The sequence below is a fragment of the Cheilinus undulatus genome, linkage group 24 (assembly GCF_018320785.1).
Source record: "Cheilinus undulatus linkage group 24, ASM1832078v1, whole genome shotgun sequence".
Taxonomy (NCBI): domain Eukaryota; kingdom Metazoa; phylum Chordata; class Actinopteri; order Labriformes; family Labridae; genus Cheilinus; species Cheilinus undulatus.
In genome coordinates, this window is record NC_054888.1 from 27,071,622 (window position 1) to 27,095,875 (window position 24,254).

Below are 24,254 nucleotides of genomic sequence, written 5' to 3' on the forward strand. Positions count from 1 at the left end.
TGTAGCGTAGGAGCAGAGGATGGCGTTACTCCCATGGTTCCAGTGTTCTCCTTAAATATTCACTCTACAGATCATACACTTCACCAGGACGCTCTAAAAACATGGCGGCGTAGAAAACAAAGTAGAAACGTGTTTCTGTTGTTGGACTGTGACCACTGTCTGAATCTGACCCCAGGCTTCCTGGAGCTCAGATTTCCTGTCCTCTAGTGCCACCTGGTGGTCAGACTTCACACATGCACCTCACTAAAGAAGAATATTAGGAAGGTCTCCTGATCCTTCATCCTCTCACTCTGGATTAGTTCACACTCATGAGGAAGACTGCTGACCAGAGAACAACCAGGACATCCTCCACCAGGAGAGGAAAGGTCACTGAGAGGTCAGAGGATGTAGCAAAGCATGTTTCTGCCAGCAGGGGGCAGCACACCTCTATCAGCGAGAGGGGAACCTCTGAGTGAAGGGGTGTCTCTGTACTCCCAATGATCTGATCATCAGTCACTAAAGACTAGAGAATGTTGTGGGTTCTTCTGCCCTGACTGCTGCCTGACAGGCTGCTGAACACAGCTGAGTAGCGACATTTGGTGTGCATGTCCAATAAGGAGACAGAGGAATAAATATACGACAAAACACAAGATTTGTGGAAAAATAATCATAGCAAAGCAAAGAGCATCAACAGGTCAGAAAACAGGTAAAGTCCATGACTGCTGTCAGCACAGATTCATGACTCCAGCACGACTAAACGCTGACTAATCATTTCAGATGAATTTATGAATGAAGGAGGCGGGGTCACGACTCACATGCCTGTTTGCTCCAACATCCCCTTCTTAGTTTCACTTTGAGAAAAACGGCAAAGAGTGTCTCCTTCTGACCCCGCAGGAAGGTAAACTTTAACTCCTCTAAACTTTATTAACACTCTAATATCTGACTCTAAACTTTATTAACACTCTAATATCTGACTCTAAACTTTATTAACACTCTAATATCTGACTCTAAACTTTATTAACACTCTAATATCTGACTCTAAACTTTATTAACACTCTAATATCTGGCTTTAAACTTTATTAACACTCTAATATCTGACTCTAAACTTTATTAACACTCTAATATCTGACTCTAAACTTTATTAACACTCTAATATCTGGCTTTAAACTTTATTAACACTCTAATATCTGACTCTAAACTTTATTAACACGTTAATATCTGACTGTAAACTTTACTAACACTCTAATATCTGACTTTAAAATTTATTAACACTCTAATGTCTGACTCTAAACTTTATTAACACTCTAATATCTGACTCTAAACTTTATTAACACTCTAATATCTGACTCTAAACTTTATTAACACTCTAATATCTGACTTTAAAATTTATTAACACTCTAATGTCTGACTCTAAACTTTATTAACACTCTAATATCTGACTCTAAACTTTATTAACACTCTAATATCTGACTCTAAACTTTATTAACACTCTAATATCTGACTCTAAACTTTATTAACACTCTAATATCTGACTCTAAACTTTATTAACACTCTAATATCTGACTCTAAACTTTATTAACACTCTAATATCTGACTCTAAACTTTATTAACACTCTAATATCTGACTCTAAACTTTATTAACACTCTAATATCTGACTCTAAACTTTATTAACACTCTAATATCTGACTTTAAACTTTATTAACACTCTAATATCTGACTCTAAACTTTATTAACACTCTAATATCTGACTTTAAACTTTATTAACACTCTAATATCTGACTCTAAACTTTATTAACACTCTAATATCTGACTCTAAACTTTATTAACACTCTAATATCTGACTTTAAACTTTATTAACACTCTAATATCTGACTCTAAACTTTATTAAAACTCTAATATCTGACTTTAAACTTTATTAACACTCTAATATCTGACTCTAAACTTTATTAACACTCTAATATCTGACGCTAAACTTTATTAACACTCTAATATCTGACTCTAAACTTTATTAACACTCTAATATCTGACTTTAAACTTTATTAACACTCTAATATCTGACTCTAAACTTTATTAACACTCTAATATCTGACTCTAAACTTTATTAACACTCTAATATCTGACTCTGAACTTTATTAACACTCTAATATCTGACTCTAAACTTTATTAACACGATAATATCTGACTCTAAACTTTATTAACACTCTAATATCTGACTCTAAACTTTATTAACACTCTAATATCTGACTCTAAACTTTATTAACACTCTAATATCTGACTCTAAACTTTATTAACACTCTAATATCTGACTCTAAACTTTATTAACACTCTAATATCTGACTCTAAACTTTATTAACACGTTAATATCTGACTCTAAACTTTATTAACACTCTAATATCTGACTCTAAACTTTATTAACACTCTAATATCTGACTCTAAACTTTATTAACACTCTAATATCTGACTCTAAACTTTATTAACACTCTAATATCTGACTCTAAACTTTATTAACACTCTAATATCTGACTCTAAACTTTATTAACACTCTAATATCTGACTCTAAACTTTATTAACACTCTAATATCTGACTCTAAACTTTATTAACACTCTAATATCTGACTCTAAACTTTATTAACACTCTAATATCTGACTCTAAACTTTATTAACACTCTAATATCTGACTCTAAACTTTATTAACACTCTAATATCTGACTCTAAACTTTATTAACACTCTAATATCTGACTCTAAACTTTATTAACACTCTAATATCTGACTCTAAACTTTATTAACACTCTAATATCTGACTCTAAACTTTATTAACACTCTAATATCTGACTCTAAACTTTATTAACACTCTAATATCTGACTCTAAACTTTATTAACACTCTAATATCTGACTTTAAACTTTATTAACACTCTAATATCTGACTCTAAACTTTATTAACACTCTAATATCTGACTTTAAACTTTATTAACACTCTAATATCTGACTCTAAACTTTATTAACACTCTAATATCTGACTCTAAACTTTATTAACACTCTAATATCTGACTCTAAACTTTATTAACACTCTAATATCTGACTCTAAACTTTATTAACACTCTAATATCTGACTCTAAACTTTATTAACACTCTAATATCTGACTCTAAACTTTATTAACACTCTAATATCTGACTCTAAACTTTATTAACACTCTAATATCTGACTCTAAACTTTATTAACACTCTAATATCTGACTCTAAACTTTATTAACACTCTAATATCTGACTCTAAACTTTATTAACACTCTAATATCTGACTTTAAACTTTATTAACACTCTAATATCTGACTCTAAACTTTATTAACACTCTAATATCTGACTCTAAACTTTATTAACACTCTAATATCTGACTCTAAACTTTATTAACACTCTAATATCTGACTTTAAACTTTATTAACACTCTAATATCTGACTCTAAACTTTATTAACACTCTAATATCTGACTTTAAACTTTATTAACACTCTAATATCTGACTCTAAACTTTATTAACACGTTAATATCTGACTCTAAACTTTATTAACACTCTAATATCTGACTCTAAACTTTATTAACACTCTAATATCTGACTCTAAACTTTATTAACACTCTAATATCTGACTCTAAACTTTATTAACACTCTAATATCTGACTTTAAACTTTATTAACACTCTAATATCTGACTCTAAACTTTATTAACACTCTAATATCTGACTCTAAACTTTATTAACACTCTAATATCTGACTCTAAACTTTATTAACACGTTAATATCTGACTCTAAACTTTATTAACACTCTAATATCTGACTCTAAACTTTATTAACACTCTAATATCTGACTCTAAACTTTATTAACACTCTAATATCTGACGCTAAACTTTATTAACACTCTAATATCTGACTCTAAACTTTATTAACACTCTAATATCTGACTCTAAACTTTATTAACACTCTAATATCTGACTCTAAACTTTATTAACACTCTAATATCTGACTCTAAACTTTATTAACACTCTAATATCTGACTTTAAACTTTATTAACACTCTAATATCTGACTCTAAACTTTATTAACACTCTAATATCTGACTCTAAACTTTATTAACACTCTAATATCTGACTCTACGTACTGAAACAGGCTGCATTTGAGCTGTTTTGAACTACTAAGAAATAAAAATGTGTAGAAGGAGAAGAGCTGAGAGATGCTCAGGAAGTCATGGAGCATTACACTGAGGGTTCTTAACGTTTGATTTTGGCCTCATAACTCAGGAGATTATTCACTATATTTATGATATAACTGTATTTTTATTCCATTATCAAACCTAGATTTAGGGGGAGTTCAGGGAAATTTAGTCCTCTGTGTCTTTGGTGATTGAAGATTTATTTATTATTTTATTTATTTCACCAGATGAGGCATGAAAACTGGACAAACAACTGTGAGTTTGATTTCTGTTTAGGGCTGGGCAATTAATCAAAATTAGATTAAATCACAATATGGCCTGCTGCAATTTTTAAATCGCTTTCAATATTTCTTTAACTTGAAAATTGTGTCAAATACTGGTTTAAAACTTTATTGGCAGCACAGATATTATGCACTACATGTCATGAAATCATTCAAGTGAAATTTTTTGGAATAGTCTTCAAAAAAATCCTACTTTCTTCATTTCTGTACATTTTTCAGATGAAATATGAAAATGACATAAAATGAGCATTCCCTTCAGTACAATCAGTCAGAATGAACGTCGATATGAGTAAAAATGATCACAATCAGATGATTTTCCAAAATCCTTCAGCCTGATTTCTGTTTAATACAGAAACTCTGAATCCAAAAGCAAAAGTTAAAACAGTGGACTGAGTATCAGAGAACAGAGAACTGGACCTCCATGAGCACCACCTGGACCCAGCTTAGACCCACCAGCATAGACCCACCAGCATAGACCCACCAGCATAGACCCACCAGCATAGACCCACCAGCATGGACCCACCAGCATGGACCCACCAGCATAGACCCACCAGCATAGACCAACCAGCATGGACCCACCAGCATGGACCCACCAGCATAGACCCACCAGCATAGACCCACCAGCATAGACCCACCAGCATAGACCCACCAGCATAGACCCACCAGCATAGACCCACCAGCATAGACCCACCAGCATGGACCCACCAGCATGGACCCACCAGCATGGACCCACCAGCATGGACCCACCAGCATGGACCCACCAGCATAGACCCACCAGCATAGACCCACCAGCATAGACCCTACAGCTTAGATCCACCAGCATAGACCCACCAGCATAGACCCACCAGCATAGACCCTACAGCTTAGATCCACCAGCATGGACCCACCAGCATAGACCCACCAGCATAGACCCACCAGCATGGACCCACCAGCATGGACCCACCAGCATGGACCCACCAGCATGGACCCACCAGCATGGACCCACCAGCATGGACCCACCAGCATAGACCCTACAGCTTAGACCCACCAGCATGGACCCACCAGCATAGACCCACCAGCATGGACCCACCAGCATGGACCCACCAGCATGGACCCACCAGCATAGACCCACCAGCATAGACCCACCAGCATAGACCCACCACCATGGACCCACCAGCATAGACCCACCAGCATGGACCCACCAGCATGGACCCACCAGCATGGACCCACCAGCATAGACCCACCAGCATAGACCCACCAGCATGGACCCACCAGCATAGACCCACCAGCATAGACCCACCACCATGGACCCACCAGCATAGACCCACCAGCATAGACCCTACAGCTTAGATCCACCAGCATGGACCCACCAGCATAGACCCACCAGCATGGACCCACCAGCATGGACCCACCAGCATAGACCCACCAGCATGGACCCACCAGCATGGACCCACCAGCATGGACCCACCAGCATGGACCCACCAGCATGGACCCACCAGCATGGACCCACCAGCATGGACCCCCCAGCATGGACCCACCAGCATGGACCCACCAGCATAGACCCACCAGCATGGACCCACCAGCATGGACCCACCAGCATGGACCCACCAGCATGGACCCACCAGCATGGACCCCCCAGCATGGACCCACCAGCATGGACCCACCAGCATAGACCCACCAGCATGGACCCACCAGCATAGACCCACCAGCATAGACCCACCAGCATAGACCCACCAGCATAGACCCTACAGCTTAGACCCACCAGCATAGACCCACCAGCATAGACCCACCAGCATAGACCCTACAGCTTAGACCCACCAGCATAGACCCACCAGCATAGACCCACCAGCATAGACCCTACAGCTTAGACCCACCAGCATAGACCCACCAGCATGGACCCACCAGCATGGACCCACCAGCATAGACCCACCAGCATAGACCCACCAGCATGGACCCACCAGCATGGACCCACCAGCATGGACCCACCAGCATAGACCCACCAGCATAGACCCACCAGCATGGACCCACCAGCATGGACCCACCAGCATAGACCCACCAGCATAGACCTAACTGGACTTTCTTTCTTTATTTGTGATAAAATTAAAATGTTATTTTCATGACCTTCAGTCCGGTTCCAGGGTCTTCAGGGTCTCTGAATGTGATATTGATAAAATCTAGAATCTTCTCTGACTGGTTCCTGGTCTATATTTGGTCTGGTCTATATCTGTAGCCTGGTCTTACCTGGTCCCTGTCACCTTTATTCACCTTTAGATGCTGTAGATCACGTTCCTGCTGCTGTGCCTTTCTCTGACTGGTTCAGTGAAACTGGTTGGACTGGTTGGACTGGTTTTGACGTCCCTAAATGTTTTCCCCTCTTAGACGAAGGACAGAGCAGACAAACAGATCCTATGACACCATGAGGAGACCACAACCGTGTACTTCTCTAGACCTGTGAAGGTGGACGGTTTCTACGAGCTCACCTGAGGACCTAAAGGTAAACCCCCTCTGAATGATTCATGAACCTTTGTTGCTGCAGAAATGTTCATTTATTCTCCTCAGCTGGTGATCTCTGTCCAACATCATCTCCGATTTTATAGATCCATGTTCTAGAAAGGCCCGTCTCTGTGTCCCTGGTGGCGGTTTTAGAAGGAGTCATGGTCTATCCTAGTCTAATCATCAGAAGCTGTTTGGTTGTTCTCTGAGACAGAATCCTGAACATGTTCAACCAGCCAGAACAATACTGATGTCAGTCTGGTCTGTTTTTATCACCCTGGAGAGACGAGCAGGAAGCTTCTACCAGATATCAGGAGATCAGGTCAGACACTTTAGACGCTACATTTATTTAATTTAATATAATTACACTAAATAAAACGTAATTACATTTCATTAATTCAGATTACACTGAGTTAAACTGAACCACACTGAACTAAATTTAATTTAAACGAACTAAAATGAAGGTAATTATATTTAATTAAATCAAAGAAATTAAATTTAACTATATTAATTAAATCATATTACATTTAAATTAACTACATGAAATTAAATGAAATGGAAATAAACTAAAGAATACAAATTCAATTCAATCTAATTTAATTGAATTGACTTAAATTGAACTTGAATGAATGCAATTATATTTCATTAAATCAAATGAATGAATGCTAACCACGTCACTGACGGTGCTAACTACGTCACTGACGGTGCTGACCACGTCACTGACGGTGCTAACTACGTCACTGATGGTGCTGACCACGTCACTGACGGTGCTAACTACGTCACTGATGGTGCTAACTACGTCACTGACGGTTAAAGAGACTTTAAGGGTCTCTGTTCAAATGTAGTCTCCAGCTGAAGGTCCGTGACCTCTGTGACCTCAGTCCAACAACCTGAATCTAAAATAAGGTCAACTGAGACTGAGACAGCAGTGAAAACGCTGCGTTTTACGCATGCGCATTCCAACCAGAATCTGCCGCCGGTGAACACTGAAGCTTTAAAATCAAGCAGAGCTCATTCCACTCTCGATCCATGACCTAAAGGAGCTCACAGAGACACAAACCAGAGTCCAGCAGGACCCTCAGGCAGACTTAAAGAACACACTGCAGCTGAAACCCGCTCTGACCTTCAGATGTCTTCATCATCAAGCAGTCCTCCGGGTTCATGAAGGCGGTGATCGGTTCTGCTGGGTCCAGGACTCGGGTTCTGGCTCAGTTTAGTACCTGCAGCACCAGGTTTCTGGTCCTCAGATGGTTCTTTAAACCAGGCAGACATCACAGCTCACTGAGACAGGGAGGGTCAGGGACATGGACTGGAGTCTAAACAGGTCTATAAAGGCCTCCTGGTCCGGTCTCATGAGGGTCTATAAAGGCCTCCTGGTCCGGTCTCATGAGGGGTAAAACTCTGCAGCAGCGGTGACGTCAGTTTGGAGCTGACCTCCTTCTGGACTGTTCCTGACCTCAGGGGTCCCACACTCTCATGAAGGCTCCTTCACCGGGTATTAGACCCACGCTGGTACCAGCTGGCCCCATGTGAAACCAGTGGCTCCGTTCCGGTGCTGGGTCCAGCCCTGGGTCCCGGTCCATCAGGTGAAGCTGGGTCCAGCCCTGGGTCCCGGTCCATCAGCCTCTGTTTGCTGAAGGCCTTGGGGGGTATTTCTGCAGACCAGGCCTCCTTGGACCCTCATGGCTGAGAGCTGAGGTCATCTACACGGCCGGACCTGTCAGTGGAGAGCGTTGGCGGTTGCTCTTCCTCCTCCTCCTCCTCCTCCTCGGTTCTCTTCCTCCCTCTGAGCACCGTAGCTAGCACAAACCTAGCTGAAGACAAGCTAGGGTCAAAGGTTACACTACCGCAGCGCCATTGGCTGATTTTAATCACGTGCATATTCCGACTAATGCTTGTTTAATTCATAAAGAGTTTATTTTTATTTTCATCTGGATCTGAATGTGTAAATAAAATTAACCCCTAACCCTCCTCCAGTTCATGTACAAAAAACTGCCATTAAATCAGGATACATCAATGTTTTATTTACTGTAGTTCAAAAATCTCTTAAACAACTTCAGACCTGCTCAAAACTACCAAACATTCAATAATTTTCAAGATTTTAACCCTTTAAATGCCAGTTTGATTATTTGAAATATTTTATTTTTTACTACAAAAACAGAAATAGTGAATTATTTTCCATATAATAAAGAGTATAAAGATGGGGCTTTGGTGCTGATGAGAGTCTTGGATGGGTCAAAGATTAGCAACAAAACTGATGTGATTGCATTAATATTTTTTAGGTAATGTCAGAAATACCCTCTGGACACCTTGGAGGCTAAAATGCCCCCATTGACTTCCATTAAAACCAGGTTTTTTAATCTCACTGTCACTGCAGTATAAAATCATGCATTCTTTAATGTCAGCATTTCAATGTGAAGAAGTCTAGTGAAATTTGACATTTTTACCGTATTCCACCAGATTCAACCGTTTACTCATTGTAGGACCATGCACCACATTCTTCTGTTGTTGCTGTTATATTATGGAGAGTTCTGTGTGAGTTTGAAAGGGTTAAAATTCTGAGAATTAGTGAATGTTTGGAAGTTTTGAGCAGGTCTGAAGTTGTTAAAGAGATTTATGAAAAAAGTAGAAAAAATATTGATGTATGCTGATTTAATGGCAGTTTTTTGTACGTGTACATTTTGGCCTCAAAGGTGTCCAGAGGGTAGAAAATTCACTGAGAGAGTCTGAATGACATTTAAGAGTCAAACATTTCAAAAATTTAACTAGAAAGAAAAGTTCCTGTAAAAATTCATGCCACAAGCTGTAAAACTGACAAAATGATCACAAATTTTAAAAAAATAAATAAATAAATAAAGCCGGCGGAGGGCAGAAGGCTTAAATAAGAAAACATACTGAAACAGATTTTTGGGGTGCTTTGACAATCTCAGGGGGAGCTGGAGGAATAATGGGAGAGAGATGAAGATACTGGTCCCAGCAGCGCCCCCTGTAGTCCAGGCAGGTGTCTGTCCATCATCACAGAGGAAGAGGAGCTACTATAAATCTTCATCCTGGAGGTTTGACATCTCCAGAGAGAGGAAGCTGGAGAGGAGTGACGCTTTCACTTCAATCTTCTGACCTCATCACTGAAACTAAGTTTCATCACTAACCCTCAGGTCATCTTCAGCTCGTCTCTCATGACCTTCATCCTGAACATTTATGCTGATCCACCTCTGCAGGGTCATTTTCCTCAAACGTCAGGAAACAAACCCAGTAAACATGTTATTCACATTTTTAGGAGGTCAGCCACAGTTTTATTTCAGGACTCTTCCTGAGTCTGTCTGAACACACTGATGCTGCTGGAATGTAGAAATGCTGGGAACCTCTCTGTCTAGGGACTTACAGGAAAGAAAACTCCTTCACAGACATGAGCTGAGCTTATCTGTCAGTGTTTGTGACTCAGAGTGTTCAGCAACTTCCTGTGCCTGTGGTCACATGTTTCCTTTCATTTCCTGTAACACAAACAGAAAGGAGGATCATTTCACCAGCAAACCTCTTCTCCCTGACGAACAGTTCACATCCAACAATAGAAACAGAAGGTGTAGAAAATAAAACTCAGCTTCAGGCTTTAAACCGGCTTTTAGAGGATTTAACGATTTGAATTTCTTTGTTTAGAGAAATTAGAGGTGATGGATGTAAAGCTTGTATTTTCATGTTGAAGGCTCTGAAATGAGTCAGTGTGAGGACTCAGAGCAGCACCCCGCTCCATTAGAACCTGCCCTGCATGAAGAACATGAAGCTCAACTCAGACCTGAATCCACACCTAAACCTGGACCTGAACCAGGGCCTGGACTCAGACATGAGCCCAGCCGCGTGTCCTGCTGCTCCAAGGATCAGTCCTTCGACCTTAAAGAACAACGCTCTGCTGCAAAGAGGTAAGACTGAGGTAGAACCTCAAAAGTAGTCAATCTTTCAATCACACGTTTAGTTTAACTGTACAGAATATTGATGTGATAGTTTTAGTCTATAGAGGAGGAGGCTGGGGTGGAGGAGGTGGAGCTTTAGTCTATAAAGGAGGAGGCTGGGGTGGAGGAGGTGAAGCTTTAGTCTATAAAGGAGGAGGCTGGGGTGGAGGAGGTGGAGCTTTAGTCTATAAAGGAGGAGGCTGGGGTGGAGGAGGTGGAGCTTTAGTCTATAAAGGAGGAGGCTGGGGTGGAGGAGGTGAAGCTTTAGTCTATAAAGGAGGAGGCTGGGGTGGAGGAGGTGGAGCTTTAGTCTATAAAGGAGGAGGCTGGGGTGGAGGAGGTGGAGCTTTAGTCTATAAAGGAGGAGGCTGGGGTGGAGGAGGTGAAGCTTTAGTCTATAAAGGAGGAGGCTGGGGTGGAGGAGGTGGAGCTTTAGTCTATAGAGGAGGAGGCTGGGGTGGAGGAGGTGGAGCTTTAGTCTATAGAGGAGGAGGCTGGGGTGGAGGAGGTGAAGCTTTAGTCTATAAAGGAGGAGGCTGGGGTAGAGGAGGTGGAGCTTTAGTCTATAAAGGAGGAGGCTGGGGTGGAGGAGGTGGAGCTTTAGTCTATAAAGGAGGAGGCTGGGGTAGAGGAGGTGGAGCTTTAGTCTATAAAGGAGGAGGCTGGGGTGGAGGAGGTGAAGCTTTAGTCTATAAAGGAGGAGGCTGGGGTGGAGGAGGTGGAGCTTTAGTCTATAAAGGAGGAGGCTGGGGTGGAGGAGGTGGAGCTTTAGTCTATAGAGGAGGAGGCTGGGGTAGAGGAGGTGGAGCTTTAGTCTATAAAGGAGGAGGCTGGGGTGGAGGAGGTGGAGCTTTAGTCTATAAAGGAGGAGGCTGGGGTGGAGGAGGTGGAGCTTTAGTCTATAGAGGAGGAGGCTGGGGTAGAGGAGGTGGAGCTTTAGTCTATAGAGGAGGAGGCTGGGGTGGAGGAGGTGGAGCTTTAGTCTATAGAGGAGGAGGCTGGGGTGGAGGAGGTGAAGCTTTAGTCTATAAAGGAGGAGGCTGGGGTGGAGCTTTAGTCTATAAAGGAGGAGGCTGGGGTGGAGGAGGTGGAGCTTTAGTCTATAAAGGAGGAGGCTGGGGTGGAGGAGGTGGAGCTTTAGTCTATAAAGGAGGAGGCTGGGGTGGAGGAGGTGGAGCTTTAGGTTATAAAGGAGGAGGCTGGGGTGGAGGAGGTATAGCTTTAGTCTATAAAGGAGGAGGCTGGGGTAGAGGAGGTGGAGCTTTAGTCTATAAAGGAGGAGGCTGGGGTGGAGGAGGTGGAGCTTTAGTCTATAAAGGAGGAGGCTGGGGTAGAGGAGGTGGAGCTTTAGTCTATAAAGGAGGAGGCTGGGGTGGAGGAGGTGGAGCTTTAGTCTATAAAGGAGGAGGCTGGGGTGGAGGAGGTGGAGCTTTAGTCTATAGAGGAGGAGGCTGGGGTGGAGGAGGTATAGCTTTAGTCTATAAAGGAGGAGGCTGGGGTGGAGGAGGTATAGCTTTAGTCTATAAAGGAGGAGGCTGGGGTGGAGGAGGTGAAGTTTTATACCATTAAGGAGGAGGCTGGGGTGGAGGAGGTGGAGCTTTAGTCTATAAAGGAGGAGGCTGGGGTAGAGGAGGTGGAGCTTTAGTCTATAAAGGAGGAGGCTGGGGTGGAGGAGGTGAAGTTTTATACCATTAAGGAGGAGGCTGGGGTGGAGGAGGTGGAGCTTTAGTCTATAGAGGAGGAGGCTGGGGTAGAGGAGGTGAAGTTTTATACCATTAAGGAGGAGGCTGGGGTGGAGGAGGTGGAGCTTTAGTCTATAAAGGAGGAGGCTGGGGTAGAGGAGGTGGAGCTTTAGTCTATAAAGGAGGAGGCTGGGGTGGAGGAGGTATAGCTTTAGTCTATAAAGGAGGAGGCTGGGGTGGAGGAGGTGAAGTTTTATACCATTAAGGAGGAGGCTGGGGTGGAGGAGGTGGAGCTTTAGTCTATAAAGGAGGAGGCTGGGGTAGAGGAGGTGGAGCTTTAGTCTATAAATAAGGAGGCTGGGGTGGAGGAGGTGGAGCTTTAGTCTATAAATGAGGAGGCTGGGGTGGAGGAGGTGGAGCTTTAGTCTATAAAGGAGGAGGCTGGGGTGAAGGAGGTGGAGCTTTAGTCTATAGAGGAGGAGGCTGGGGTGGAGCTTTAGTCTATAGAGGAGGAGGCTGGGGTGGAGGAGGTGGAGCTTTAGTCTATAAAGGAGGAGGCTGGGGTGGAGGAGGTGGAGCTTTAGTCTATAGAGGAGGAGGCTGGGGTGGAGGAGGTGGAGCTTTAGTCTATAAAGGAGGAGGCTGGGGTGGAGGAGGTGGAGCTTTAGGTTATAAAGGAGGAGGCTGGGGTGGAGGAGGTGGAGCTTTAGTATATAAAGGAGGAGGCTGGGGTGGAGGAGGTGGAGCTTTAGTCTATAAAGGAGGAGGCTGGGGTGGAGGAGGTGGAGCTTTAGTATATAAAGGAGGAGGCTGGGGTGGAGGAGGTGGAGCTTTAGTCTATAGAGGAGGAGGCTGGGGTGAAGGAGGTGGAGCTTTAGTCTATAAAGGAGGAGGCTGGGGTGGAGGAGGTGGAGCTTCAGTCTATAAAGGAGGATTTTTACTCTTTTTTGGGGGGTTAGTGTTATTTTCGAGATCCTCACAGATTGAACAAGGATATTTTTATTGCTCTCTAACAGGAAAAACCAAGGATCATCCTCTCAGGATCATGACCCAGATCAAGGATCTGGTCCCAGCTCTGTGTCCTTAGAAAGTGACTGCTCAAAGGATCACTACATTTATTTTGATGACCACCAACCCTCTGCTGGGAAAAGGTAGGCTTTCACTGACATTACAATAGAGCTGTGATATTGTTGTTAGATAAATCTTGTAGAGTGTCTGACAGCTGAAGGGTGACCTTTGACATCAGGAGCGTTCTGGGGTTTAAATGGCTGGTTGTTCTCTTCTCTACTGAATACGACCTCCAGGAGACCGGTTCCTGAATCTGGACCCCGAACCAGCTGCTTGTCCTTTAAGAGTGACTGTTCAAAGGATCACTACATTTATTTTCATGATCAACAGTCCTTCAACAACAACAGCAGGTTTGTCCATGGAAGAAACCCCTTAAATTATCTGGTGTTGTAGTCCTGGTTTGGCTAGTATTATCTGGTGTTGCAGTCCTGGTTTGGGCTAGTATTATCTGGTGTTGTAGTCCTGGTTTGGGCTAGTATTATCTGGTGTTGTAGTCCTGGTTTGGCTAGTATTATCTGGTGTTGTAGTCCTGGTTTGGCTAGTATTATCTGGTGTTGTAGTCCTGGTTTGGGCTAATATTATCTGGTGTTGTAGTCCTGGTTTGGGCTAGTATTATCTGGTGTTGTAGTCCTGGTTTGGCTAGTATTATCTGGTGTTGTAGTCCTGGTTTGGGCTAGTATTATCTGGTGTTGTCGTCCTGGTTTGGGCTAGTATTATCTGGTGTTGTAGTCCTGGTTTGGCTAGTATTATCTGGTGTTGTAGTCCTGGTTTGGGCTAGTATTATCTGGTGTTGTAGTCCTGGTTTGGCTAGTATTATCTGGTGTTGTAGTCCTGGTTTGGGCTAGTATTATCTGGTGTTGTCGTCCTGGTTTGGGCTAGTATTATCTGGTGTTGTCGTCCTGGTTTGGGCTAGTATTATCCGGTGTTGTAGTCCTGGTTTGGCTAGTATTATCTGGTGTTGTAGTCCTGGTTTGGCTAGTATTATCTGGTGTTGTCGTCCTGGTTTGGGCTAGTATTATCCGGTGTTGTAGTCCTGGTTTGGGCTAGTATTCTCTGGTGTTGTAGTCCTGGTTTGGGCTAAGATTATCTGGTGTTGTCGTCCTGGTTTGGGCTAGTATTATCTGGTGTTGTAGTCCTGGTTTGGGCTAATATTATCTGGTGTTGTAGTCCTGGTTTGGGCTAGTATTATCTGGTGTTGTAGTCCTGGTTTGGGCTAGTATTATCTGGTGTTGTCGTCCTGGTTTGGGCTAATATTATCTGGTGTTGTAGTCCTGGTTTGGGCTAATATTATCTGGTGTTGTAGTCCTGGTTTGGCTAATATTATCTGGTGTTGTAGTCCTGGTTTGGGCTAAGATTATCTGGTGTTGTAGTCCTGGTTTGGGCTAGTATTATCTGGTGTTGTAGTCCTGGTTTGGCTAATATTATCTGGTGTTGTAGTCCTGGTTTGGGCTAAGATTATCTGGTGTTGTAGTCCTGGTTTGGGCTAGTATTATCTGGTGTTGTAGTCCTGGTTTGGCTAGTATTATCTGGTGTTGTAGTCCTGGTTTGGCTAATATTATCTGGTGTTGTAGTCCTGGTTTGGCTAATATTATCTGGTGTTGTAGTCCTGGTTTGGGCTAAGATTATCTGGTGTTGTAGTCCTGGTTTGGGCTAGTATTATCTGGTGTTGTAGTCCTGGTTTGGGCTAATATTATCTGGTGTTGTCGTCCTGGTTTGGCTAATATTATCTGGTGTTGTAGTCCTGGTTTGGCTAATATTATCTGGTGTTGTAGTCCTGGTTTGGGCTAAGATTATCTGGTGTTGTAGTCCTGGTTTGGGCTAGTATTATCTGGTGTTGTAGTCCTGGTTTGGCTAATATTATCTGGTGTTGTAGTCCTGGTTTGGCTAATATTATCTGGTGTTGTAGTCCTGGTTTGGGCTAAGATTATCTGGTGTTGTAGTCCTGGTTTGGGCTAGTATTATCTGGTGTTGTAGTCCTGGTTTGGGCTAATATTATCTGGTGTTGTAGGACTGGGTTGGGATAAGATTATATGGTGTTGTAGTCCTGGTTTGGGCTAATATTATCTGGTGTTGTAGACCTGGTTTGGGCTAATATTATCTGGTGTTGTAGTCCTGGTTTGGGCTAAGATTATCTGGTGTTGTAGTCCTGGTTTGGGCTAGTATTATCTGGTGTTGTAGTCCTGGTTTGGGCTAATATTATCTGGTGTTGTAGCCCTGGTTTGGGCTAAGATTATCTGGTGTTGTAGTCCTGGTTTGGGCTAAGATTATCTGGTGTTGTAGTCCTGGTTTGGGCTAGTATTATCTGGTGTTGTAGTCCTGGTTTGGGCTAGTATTATCTGGTGTTGTAGTCCTGGTTTGGGCTAGTATTATCTGGTGTTGTAGTCCTGGTTTGGGCTAATATTATCTGGTGTTGTAGTCCTGGTTTGGGCTAGTATTATCTGGTGTTGTAGTCCTGGTTTGGGCTAGTATTATCTGGTGTTGTAGTCCTGGTTTGGGCTAATATTATCTGGTGTTGTAGTCCTGGTTTGGGCTAATATTATCTGGTGTTGTCGTCCTGGTTTGGCTAATATTATCTGGTGTTGTAGTCCTGGTTTGGCTAATATTATCTGGTGTTGTAGTCCTGGTTTGGCTAATATTATCTGGTGTTGTAGTCCTGGTTTGGGCTAGTATTATCTGGTGTTGTAGTCCTGGTTTGGCTAAGATTATCTGGTGTTGTAGTCCTGGTTTGGGCTAATATTATCTGGTGTTGTAGTCCTGGTTTGGGCTAGTATTATCTGGTGTTGTAGTCCTGGTTTGGGCTAGTATTATCTGGTGTTGTAGTCCTGGTTTGGCTAAGATTATCTGGTGTTGTAGTCCTGGTTTGGGCTAGTATTATCTGGTGTTGTAGTCCTGGTTTGGGCTAATATTATCTGGTGTTGTAGTCCTGGTTTGGGCTAATATTATCTGGTGTTGTAGTCCTGGTTTGGGCTAGTATTATCTGGTGTTGTAGTCCTGGTTTGGCTAAGATTATCTGGTGTTGTAGTCCTGGTTTGGGCTAATATTATCTGGTGTTGTAGTCCTGGTTTGGGCTAATATTATCTGGTGTTGTAGTCCTGGTTTGGGCTAATGTTATCTGGTGTTGTAGTCCTGGTTTGGGCTAATATTATCTGGTGTTGTAGTCCTGGTTTGGGCTAGTATTATCTGGTGTTGCAGTCCTGGTTTGGGCTAGTATTATCTGGTGTTGTAGTCCTGGTTTGGGCTAGTATTATCTGGTGTTGTAGTCCTGGTTTGGGCTAAGATTATCTGGTGTTGTAGTCCTGGTTTGGGCTAGTATTATCTGGTGTTGTAGTCCTGGTTTGGGCTAGTATTATCTGGTGTTGTAGTCCTGGTTTGGGCTAGTATTATCTGGTGTTGTAGTCCTGGTTTGGGCTAGTATTATCTGGTGTTGTAGTCCTGGTTTGGGCTAGTATTATCTGGTGTTGTAGTCCTGGTTTGGGCTGTTATCTGTTCCAGTATCCTGTCCTTGTTTGATCCCTTGAACAGGACTTTTGTGAATGATATTCTTTCCTCCTGCCCCTTTTATTCTTCTAGTGTGGACCAGAGGACCTCTGAGGTTCCCATCGATGTAGATTCCTGGCAGAAACAACCACACCTGGATTTCATCTTTAAGGCATGCATTTTCAGATCTTACATTGTTAAACCATCCAGACGAGTGGACCAACAGTTCCTGGTTATGTCAATGCTGCATTTTAGGCCACTCTATTGTCGGGATACTCTACAGGGATCTGAGGGGTAGTTAACTTTGTTGTAACATTCTGTTCCAGCTGCTGGAGAAGAATATCGTCACTTTTGTGGCAAAAGAGCTGAGGAAGTTCCATGAGGGTCTGATGTCAGATTACCCAGAATGCTTTGAGAGTCAAAGAGAAGATGAGGAGGACAGGCGGAGGAGTGACAGCAGAGAGGCATTACTGAGGATCATGGTGGACTTCCTGAGGAGCATGAATCAGGAGGAGCTGGCTGACCGTCTGCTGAGAAGTAAGAGGATTTCTCTAACAGGTTCTGACTGGAACCATTAGGAATGTCAGTCCATGATATAATCCTGATATGGGGGTACATCATGTGCATAAACGGGTCCTCCTACAGAACGGTGAGGGGTAAACATCCAAAATGGCTGACACACTTTAGAGTGTGGGGGTGATGAGGTGGGGTCCACATCCTTCTGATGCAAATATGTCTGACAGCAACGACATTCAGCCCAGATCCGGCTCAAACTGGTACGGCCTGTGCCGGCTTTGAGACAGATCTGGGCCGGATGTCTTGTCTGGATGTTATCTAAAAGTACCATGAAAGCAACAGTCCTTTAGGGCCTGTTCACTGGGGAGTTCGTTTCTGCGGGCAGACCTGCAAAGGTTTCTGTTTCTGCCTGATTTTGTCTGAAAAGGCCTTTAATGTCTTCCTGTTCCTTCAGAACCTCCATCTTCAGTTTGTCAGCGCAAACTTAAATCCAACCTGAAGCAGAAGTTCCAGTGTGTGTTTGAGGGGATCGCTAAAGAAGGGAACCCAGTCCTTCTGAACCAGATCTACACAGAGCTCTACATCACCGAGGGAGGGACTGGAGAGGTCAACCAGGAACACGAGGTCAGACAGATCGAAACAACATCCAGGAAAGCAGACAGAGCAGAGACAGCCATCAGACAGGAGGACATCTTTAAAGCTTCACCTGGTGGAGATGAACCAATCAGGACAGTGATGACGAAGGGCGTGGCTGGCATTGGGAAAACAGTCTTAACACAGAAGTTCACTCTGGACTGGGCTGAAGGCAAAGCCAACCAGGACATCCAGTTCACATTTCCATTCACTTTCAGAGAGCTGAATGTGCTGAAAGAGAAAGAGTTCAGCTTGGTGGAGCTCCTTCATTACTTCTTTACTGAAACCAAAGAAGCAGGACTCTGCAGGTTTGAGGACTTCCAGGTGGTCTTCATCTTTGACGGTCTGGATGAGTGTCGACTTCCTCTGGACTTCACCAACAATGAGATCCTGACTGATGTTAGCCAGTCCACCTCGGTGGATGTGCTGCTGACTAACCTCATCAGAGGGAACCTGCTTCCATCTGCTCGCCTCTGGATAACCACACGACCTGCAGCAGCCAATCAGATCCCTCCTGGGTGTGTTGACATGGTGACAGAGGTCAGAGGGTTCACTGACCCTCAGAAGGAGGAGTACTTCAGGAAGAGGTTCAGAGATGAGAGGCAGGCCAGCAGAATCATCTCCCACATCAAGACCTCCAGAAGCCTCCACATCATGTGCCACATCCCGGTCTTCTGCTGGATCACTGCTACAGTTCTGGAGGATCTGCTGAAGACCACCAAGAGAGGAGAGCTGCCCAAGACCCTGACTGAGATGTTCATCCACTTCCTGGTGATTCAGACCAAGCTGAAGAACATCAAGTATGATGGAGGAGCTGAGACTGATGCTAGGGTGAGATGGACTAAGATGATCCGGTCTCTGGGTAAGCTGGCTTTTGAGCAGCTGCAGAAAGGAAACCTGATCTTCTATGAACCAGACCTGATGGAGTGTGGCATCGATATCAGAGAAGCCTCCTGGTACTCAGGAGTGTTCACACAGGTCTTCAGAGAGGAGAGAGGACTGTACCAGGACCAGGTCTTCTGCTTCATCCATCTGAGTGTTCAGGAGTTTCTGGCTGCTCTTCATGTCCATCTGACCTTCACCAACTCTGGAGTCAATCTGCTGTCAGAAGAACCATCATTGTCCTCAATAACAGACCAAGATGAGTCTTCAGTGACAAAGTTCCTGCAGACTGCTGTGGACAAGGCCTTAGAAAGTCCAAATGGACACCTGGACCTGTTCCTCCGCTTCCTCCTTGGCCTGTCACTCCAGACAAACAAGATTCTTCTAGAAGTCCTGCTCTCAGTATCACTGAAAACCCCACAGGACGTTCAGGAGATAGTCCAGTATATCAAGGAGAAAATGGAGGAGAACCCCCACCCAGAGAGAAGCATCAACCTGTTCCACTGCCTCCATGAACTCAAGGACCATTCTCTGGTGGAGCAGATCCAACGGTACCTCCGATCAGGAAGACTCTCGAAGGAGAAACTGTCTCCTGCTCAGTGGTCAGCTCTGGCCTTCATCCTGCTGTCATCAGAGAAAGATCTAGAAGAGTTTGACCTGGAGAAATACTCCTCTTCAGAGGATGCTCTTCTGTTCCTCATGCCGGTGGTCAAAGCCTCCAAGAAAGCTCTGTAAGCTCATCACTGTTGGACTTCATCAAGTATCCTGAACGTGGAGTCAATAGAAACAACTACTAATAAATATTATGTCATCTTTCCAGACTTAGAAGCTGTCACCTCTCAGAGAGAAGCTGTGGAGCTCTGGCCTCAGTCCTCAGCTCCCAGTCCTCTAGTCTGAGAGAGCTGGACCTGAGTAACACCGCCCTGCAGGACTCAGCAGTAGGGATGCTGGCTGATGCTTTGGAGAGTCCAGACTGTACCCTGGAAACACTGAAGTAAGACCAGGACTTTCATGTCTTTGGGGATCTCTGATATTGGAGAGGGTCAGAGGAATGTTTGAGCTTTCTTTCAGTGTTGGTTTGATGTCAGGAGGTCAGAAAGAACAGGAGATATGATCGTTTAGATCTGATATAAAAGTCCAGTTGTCCCATGGTGTAGTCCTCCATACTGGTGCTGATACTTTCTCCATCATTTTGGCATTTACCACATTTTAACCCATTTGTTTTACCCCTTTCTGACTGTCTCTGCTTCTGTTAACCCATTCTTCTTTGTGGGTTTGCTTTTTGACTGGGATCCAGGCATCGGTACTGTAGTCTTAGACAGCGTTCCTTTTTATTAGTGATCTACTGTCTCCCCAGACTGGATGGCTGTTCCCTCTCAGGGAGAAGCTGTGAAGCTCTGGCCTCAGTCCTCAGCTCCCAGTCCTCTAGTCTGAGGGAGCTGGACCTGAGTAACAACAACCTGCAGGATTCAGGAGTGAAGTTTCTGTCTACAGGACTCGAATGTCGACGCTGTACTCTGGAGACTTTAAGGTCAGGTTGTTGGTTGTTGTATTTTAACATGATTTAAGGTGGGGGGATTCTTAGCTGGGTTCTTCTCACTGATTGTTCTTCTATCGTCATCTTTGAGGAACTTCTGGATGATCTAGGTTTGTTGTTTTGGGTTCTTCCAGGCTGTCAGGATGTCTTATCACTGGAGAAGGCTGTGCTCATGTGGTTGCAGCTCTGAAATCCAACCCCTCCCATCTACAAGAGCTGGACGTGAGCTACAACCACCTCGGAGACTTTGGAATCAAGCTGCTTTCTGCTGGACTGGAGGATCCACAATGGGGTCTAGATACACTGAGGTAAGAAACGGCAAGTTTTGGCCAAGACCAAGCAGTCTGATGGAGGGGAAAGAGCTGTTGACGTTAGGGGTCAGAAACACCACATTCAGAAAACTGTTGGTGGTCCAGGCCCTCTCTGGATGGTGTCTTGGTGATGGCAGACTGGGGAGTGGAGGTGGGCTGATTTTTTCTAGTGGTTGGGAAAGTTGATGCTGTAAAGTAACCCATAATCATCTATGAGTCACTGCACTTCATCCAGAGTGGAGATTCAGTTCTACCCTGGCGAGCCAGCCAGGAGCCTGGCCAGAAAGCTGGTGTGTGAGGACCAAGTGGATGAGGATCTGCAAATGAATGATCTAGTGTAGCATCAGCAGTGTTCCCACATATGGTGCTATTAGCTGATGATTTATTCCTAACGATGCACAGATGTGTATCAGCTATGTGGGACTTGCTGTTATGAAGTACAAAGCCAGCCTTTCCGGCCTGTTTCTGCGTGGTCTCCTCTTGTTATCGATGTAACCCTCTGCTGCTGTGTCTTCAGAAAAACTTGTTAGATAACTGGACTTGGATATGAAAAAGAGGCTAGCAAGCTAAAAGACAGCTAATGTGTTCCAGTTAACTTCAGCCATACGTGACCAACGGCTTGTTCGCCACCCTGGTCCCAGTGCTTCCCCTTGATGCCAGCAGAAGTCAGAGCTGCACCTTCATGCCTTTTTCCTCATGGATGCTCATCGATTGTCTGTCAGCATCAGTGTCTATTTTAGGCTCTGTGTGCTTTTGTAGCTTTTCACTTCATCCTGTGGTCCAGAGTTTACTCTCAGTTCTGTGATGACCGTGATGTAATACTGGTGTTCCTCCTTTCAGGGTGGAGCCTGATGGAGGCCAGTGGTTGAGACCAGGTCTGAGGAAGTGTAAGTATGCCAAAGTCAGCTTCCTTCCTAATGTGGCACAATTTACTGTACTTTCTATCCGCTCATCAGCAGGATGCAGCGCCTCACTCTGTTTTCCTTCTGTTGCTTCTTTAAAATGTTATGACTAGTTTAACACAGAGGCAAAACCACAAAGCATCACTCTCAGTTTCTCTGTATTCAAAACAAAAGCATGCTGCATTCTGGGTAGTGACAGGTGTTCTTTTAAACCTGTCTTGTTCTCCTCAGATTCCTGCGACCTCACCATCGACACAGACTCCATAAACAGACGGATCCAACTCTCAGACAACAGCAGGACGCTGACATTCGTGGAGCAGGACCAGCCGTACCCCGATCACCCAGACCGGTTCGACCAGTGGCCTCAGCTGCTGTGTAGAGAGCCTCTGACCGGCCGCTGTTACTGGGAGGTGGAGTGGAGAGGCCACGTGGATATAACCGTGAGCTACAGGGGGATCCAGAGGAGAGGAGGCGGCGTGGACTGTGTGTTTGGAAGGAACGACCAGTCCTGGAGACTCAGCATCTCTGATGGAGCGTACACGGCGTACCACAAAGACACGGTAACCTCCGTCTCCTCCTCGCCCTCCGTCTCCAACAGAGTAGCCGTGTATGTGGACTGTCCTGCTGGCGTCCTGTCCTTCTACATGGTCTCCTCCGATGCTCTGGTCCACCTCCACACCTTCAACACCACATTCACTGAGCCTCTCTATCCAGGGTTTGGGTTTGGATTCTGGTTCCGGTCAAGCTCCTCAGTGTCTCTGCTGTCTGTAGAAGACCGCTGATGGAGTATTTGGAGCTTATCTGACTGTAAATAAGTCCTGTCACAGAGAGGCTGAGCCAATCAGAGCTGAGAGAGGAGCGAGGACGGTCTGGTAGCTGTTTCATGGCTCTGATATTCTTCAGAATCTTCAGGGCTCATGATGGGCCTCACTGAGAGTTTGGCTCTCTAGACCCCCACCTACACCTGACGGGACGTTTGTAAGTATGACTGGTATTTAGTATTTATGTCTGTAAATATGGACAGAAATGTTCAGATACCAGAAATGTTATTTCAGAAAAGACTAAACCACAGTTAGTTATGTATTTCAGTAGAGTTAGTACATTACCTTGAATATTTTAATAGATAAATACCTGACCTTTCACGTGTCATTGAGAATGTTTTTTACAGTGTAGCTGTGTGCTGTGGAGTTGCTCAATAAATTATTACCTTGAATTTTTTAATCTCGTCCTTGATTTTAACTGAAAACAATTTAATCACCATTTTTTCACAACAGGTCGGTGTGTTTAACAGCAGCAGATTTTAATTTGAAATAACAGAAACCAACATCAGGAAACAAGCTGTTTACCAAAAACAACAATTTAAAAAGTAACTGAAGAAAACACGAGATAAAACCTACATTTGGCTCTTTCAAAATAAGAGAACAAAATCTTACTTTTGGTTCTTTTAGTTCATATTAAAATGAGAATAAATGGAGAACAAACTGTTTCAGTTTGGTCTCTCTAGTTTTCATTTCAGAAATAATCCAACCTTTTTGTTTTGGGGTTTTTATCAAAAAAGAAGACCAAAGAGCAGAGCACTGGTGATGTAACATTCCTTTAATCCTATCTGTGATATGGTAACAGTGTTAACAAAAGGAATGTTACAGACGTGGACAAATAGTTGGTACCCCTCTGTTAATGAAAGGAAACCCCACAGTGGTCACAGAAACAACTTGAATCTGACAAAAGTGATAATAAATAAAAATTCATTGAAAATTAACCAATGAAAATCAGTCATTGCTTTTGAACTGTGGTTCAGCAGAATTATTTTAAAAAACAAACTCATGAAACAGACCTGGACAAAAATGATGGTACCCTTAGAAAAGGCCTTTAGTGATGTCAGATCTGTTCTTTAGAAACATAATTATCTAAGATGGTAATATAATGTTGTTTCAGAGTGTTATGGTCTGTTTAGGAATGTCAGATCTGTTCTTTAGAAACATAATTATCTAAGATGGTAATATAATGTTGTTTCAGAGTGTTATGGTCTGTTTAGGAATGTCAGAGCTGTTCTTTAGAAACATAATTATCTAAGATGGTAATATAATGTTGTTTCAGAGTGTTATGGTCTGTTTAGGAATGTCAGAGCTGTTCTTTAGAAACATAATTATCTAAGATGGTAATATAATGTTGTTTCAGAGTGTTATGGTCTGTTTAGGAATGTCAGAGCTGTTCTTTAGAAACATAATTATCTAAGATGGTAATATAATGTTGTTTCAGAGTGTTATGGTCTGTTTAGGAATGTCAGATCTGTTCTTTAGAAACATAATTATCTAAGATGGTAATATAATGTTGTTTCAGAGTGTTATGGTCTGTTTAGGAATGTCAGATCTG

At 43.5% G+C, this 24,254-nt stretch overlaps 1 protein-coding gene across 5 annotated transcripts; it reads left to right on the forward strand.

The window, feature by feature from the left end:
- Positions 1–840: 840 nt before the first annotated feature.
- LOC121506086 (NLR family CARD domain-containing protein 3-like) lies at positions 841–23,086 on the forward strand. 5 transcript variants are annotated; one of them, XM_041781612.1, is made up of 14 exons: positions 841–877; positions 6,816–6,930; positions 7,034–7,251; positions 10,630–10,843; positions 13,572–13,706; positions 13,860–13,973; positions 17,194–17,272; positions 17,427–17,637; positions 18,071–19,862; positions 19,952–20,125; positions 20,489–20,662; positions 20,803–20,976; positions 21,820–21,866; positions 22,113–23,086. In XM_041781612.1, the coding sequence occupies exons 4-14, from the start codon at positions 10,638–10,640 to the stop codon at positions 22,661–22,663; spliced, it is 3,657 nt and encodes a 1,218-aa protein (XP_041637546.1). In that variant the 5' UTR covers positions 841–877; positions 6,816–6,930; positions 7,034–7,251; positions 10,630–10,637; the 3' UTR covers positions 22,664–23,086. The 5 variants fall into 5 exon arrangements, with proteins under 5 accessions (XP_041637546.1, XP_041637547.1, XP_041637545.1 ...); XM_041781613.1 differs by having other exon boundaries at positions 844–877; positions 6,708–6,930; positions 6,996–7,251; XM_041781611.1 differs by having other exon boundaries at positions 844–877; positions 6,708–6,930.
- Positions 23,087–24,254: the final 1,168 nt, after the last annotated feature.

Bases quoted from the DNA above. Each gene is read 5' to 3' on its own strand.
- LOC121506086 (XM_041781612.1), top strand. From the start codon at position 10,638: ATGAGTCAGTGTGAGGACTCAGAGCAGCACCCCGCTCCATTAGAACCT. The intron at 17,638-18,070 runs GTAAGAGGATTT...CTGTTCCTTCAG, and splicing joins GGCTGACCGTCTGCTGAGAA to AACCTCCATCTTCAGTTTGT. The intron at 20,663-20,802 runs GTCAGGTTGTTG...GGGTTCTTCCAG, and splicing joins TGTACTCTGGAGACTTTAAG to GCTGTCAGGATGTCTTATCA.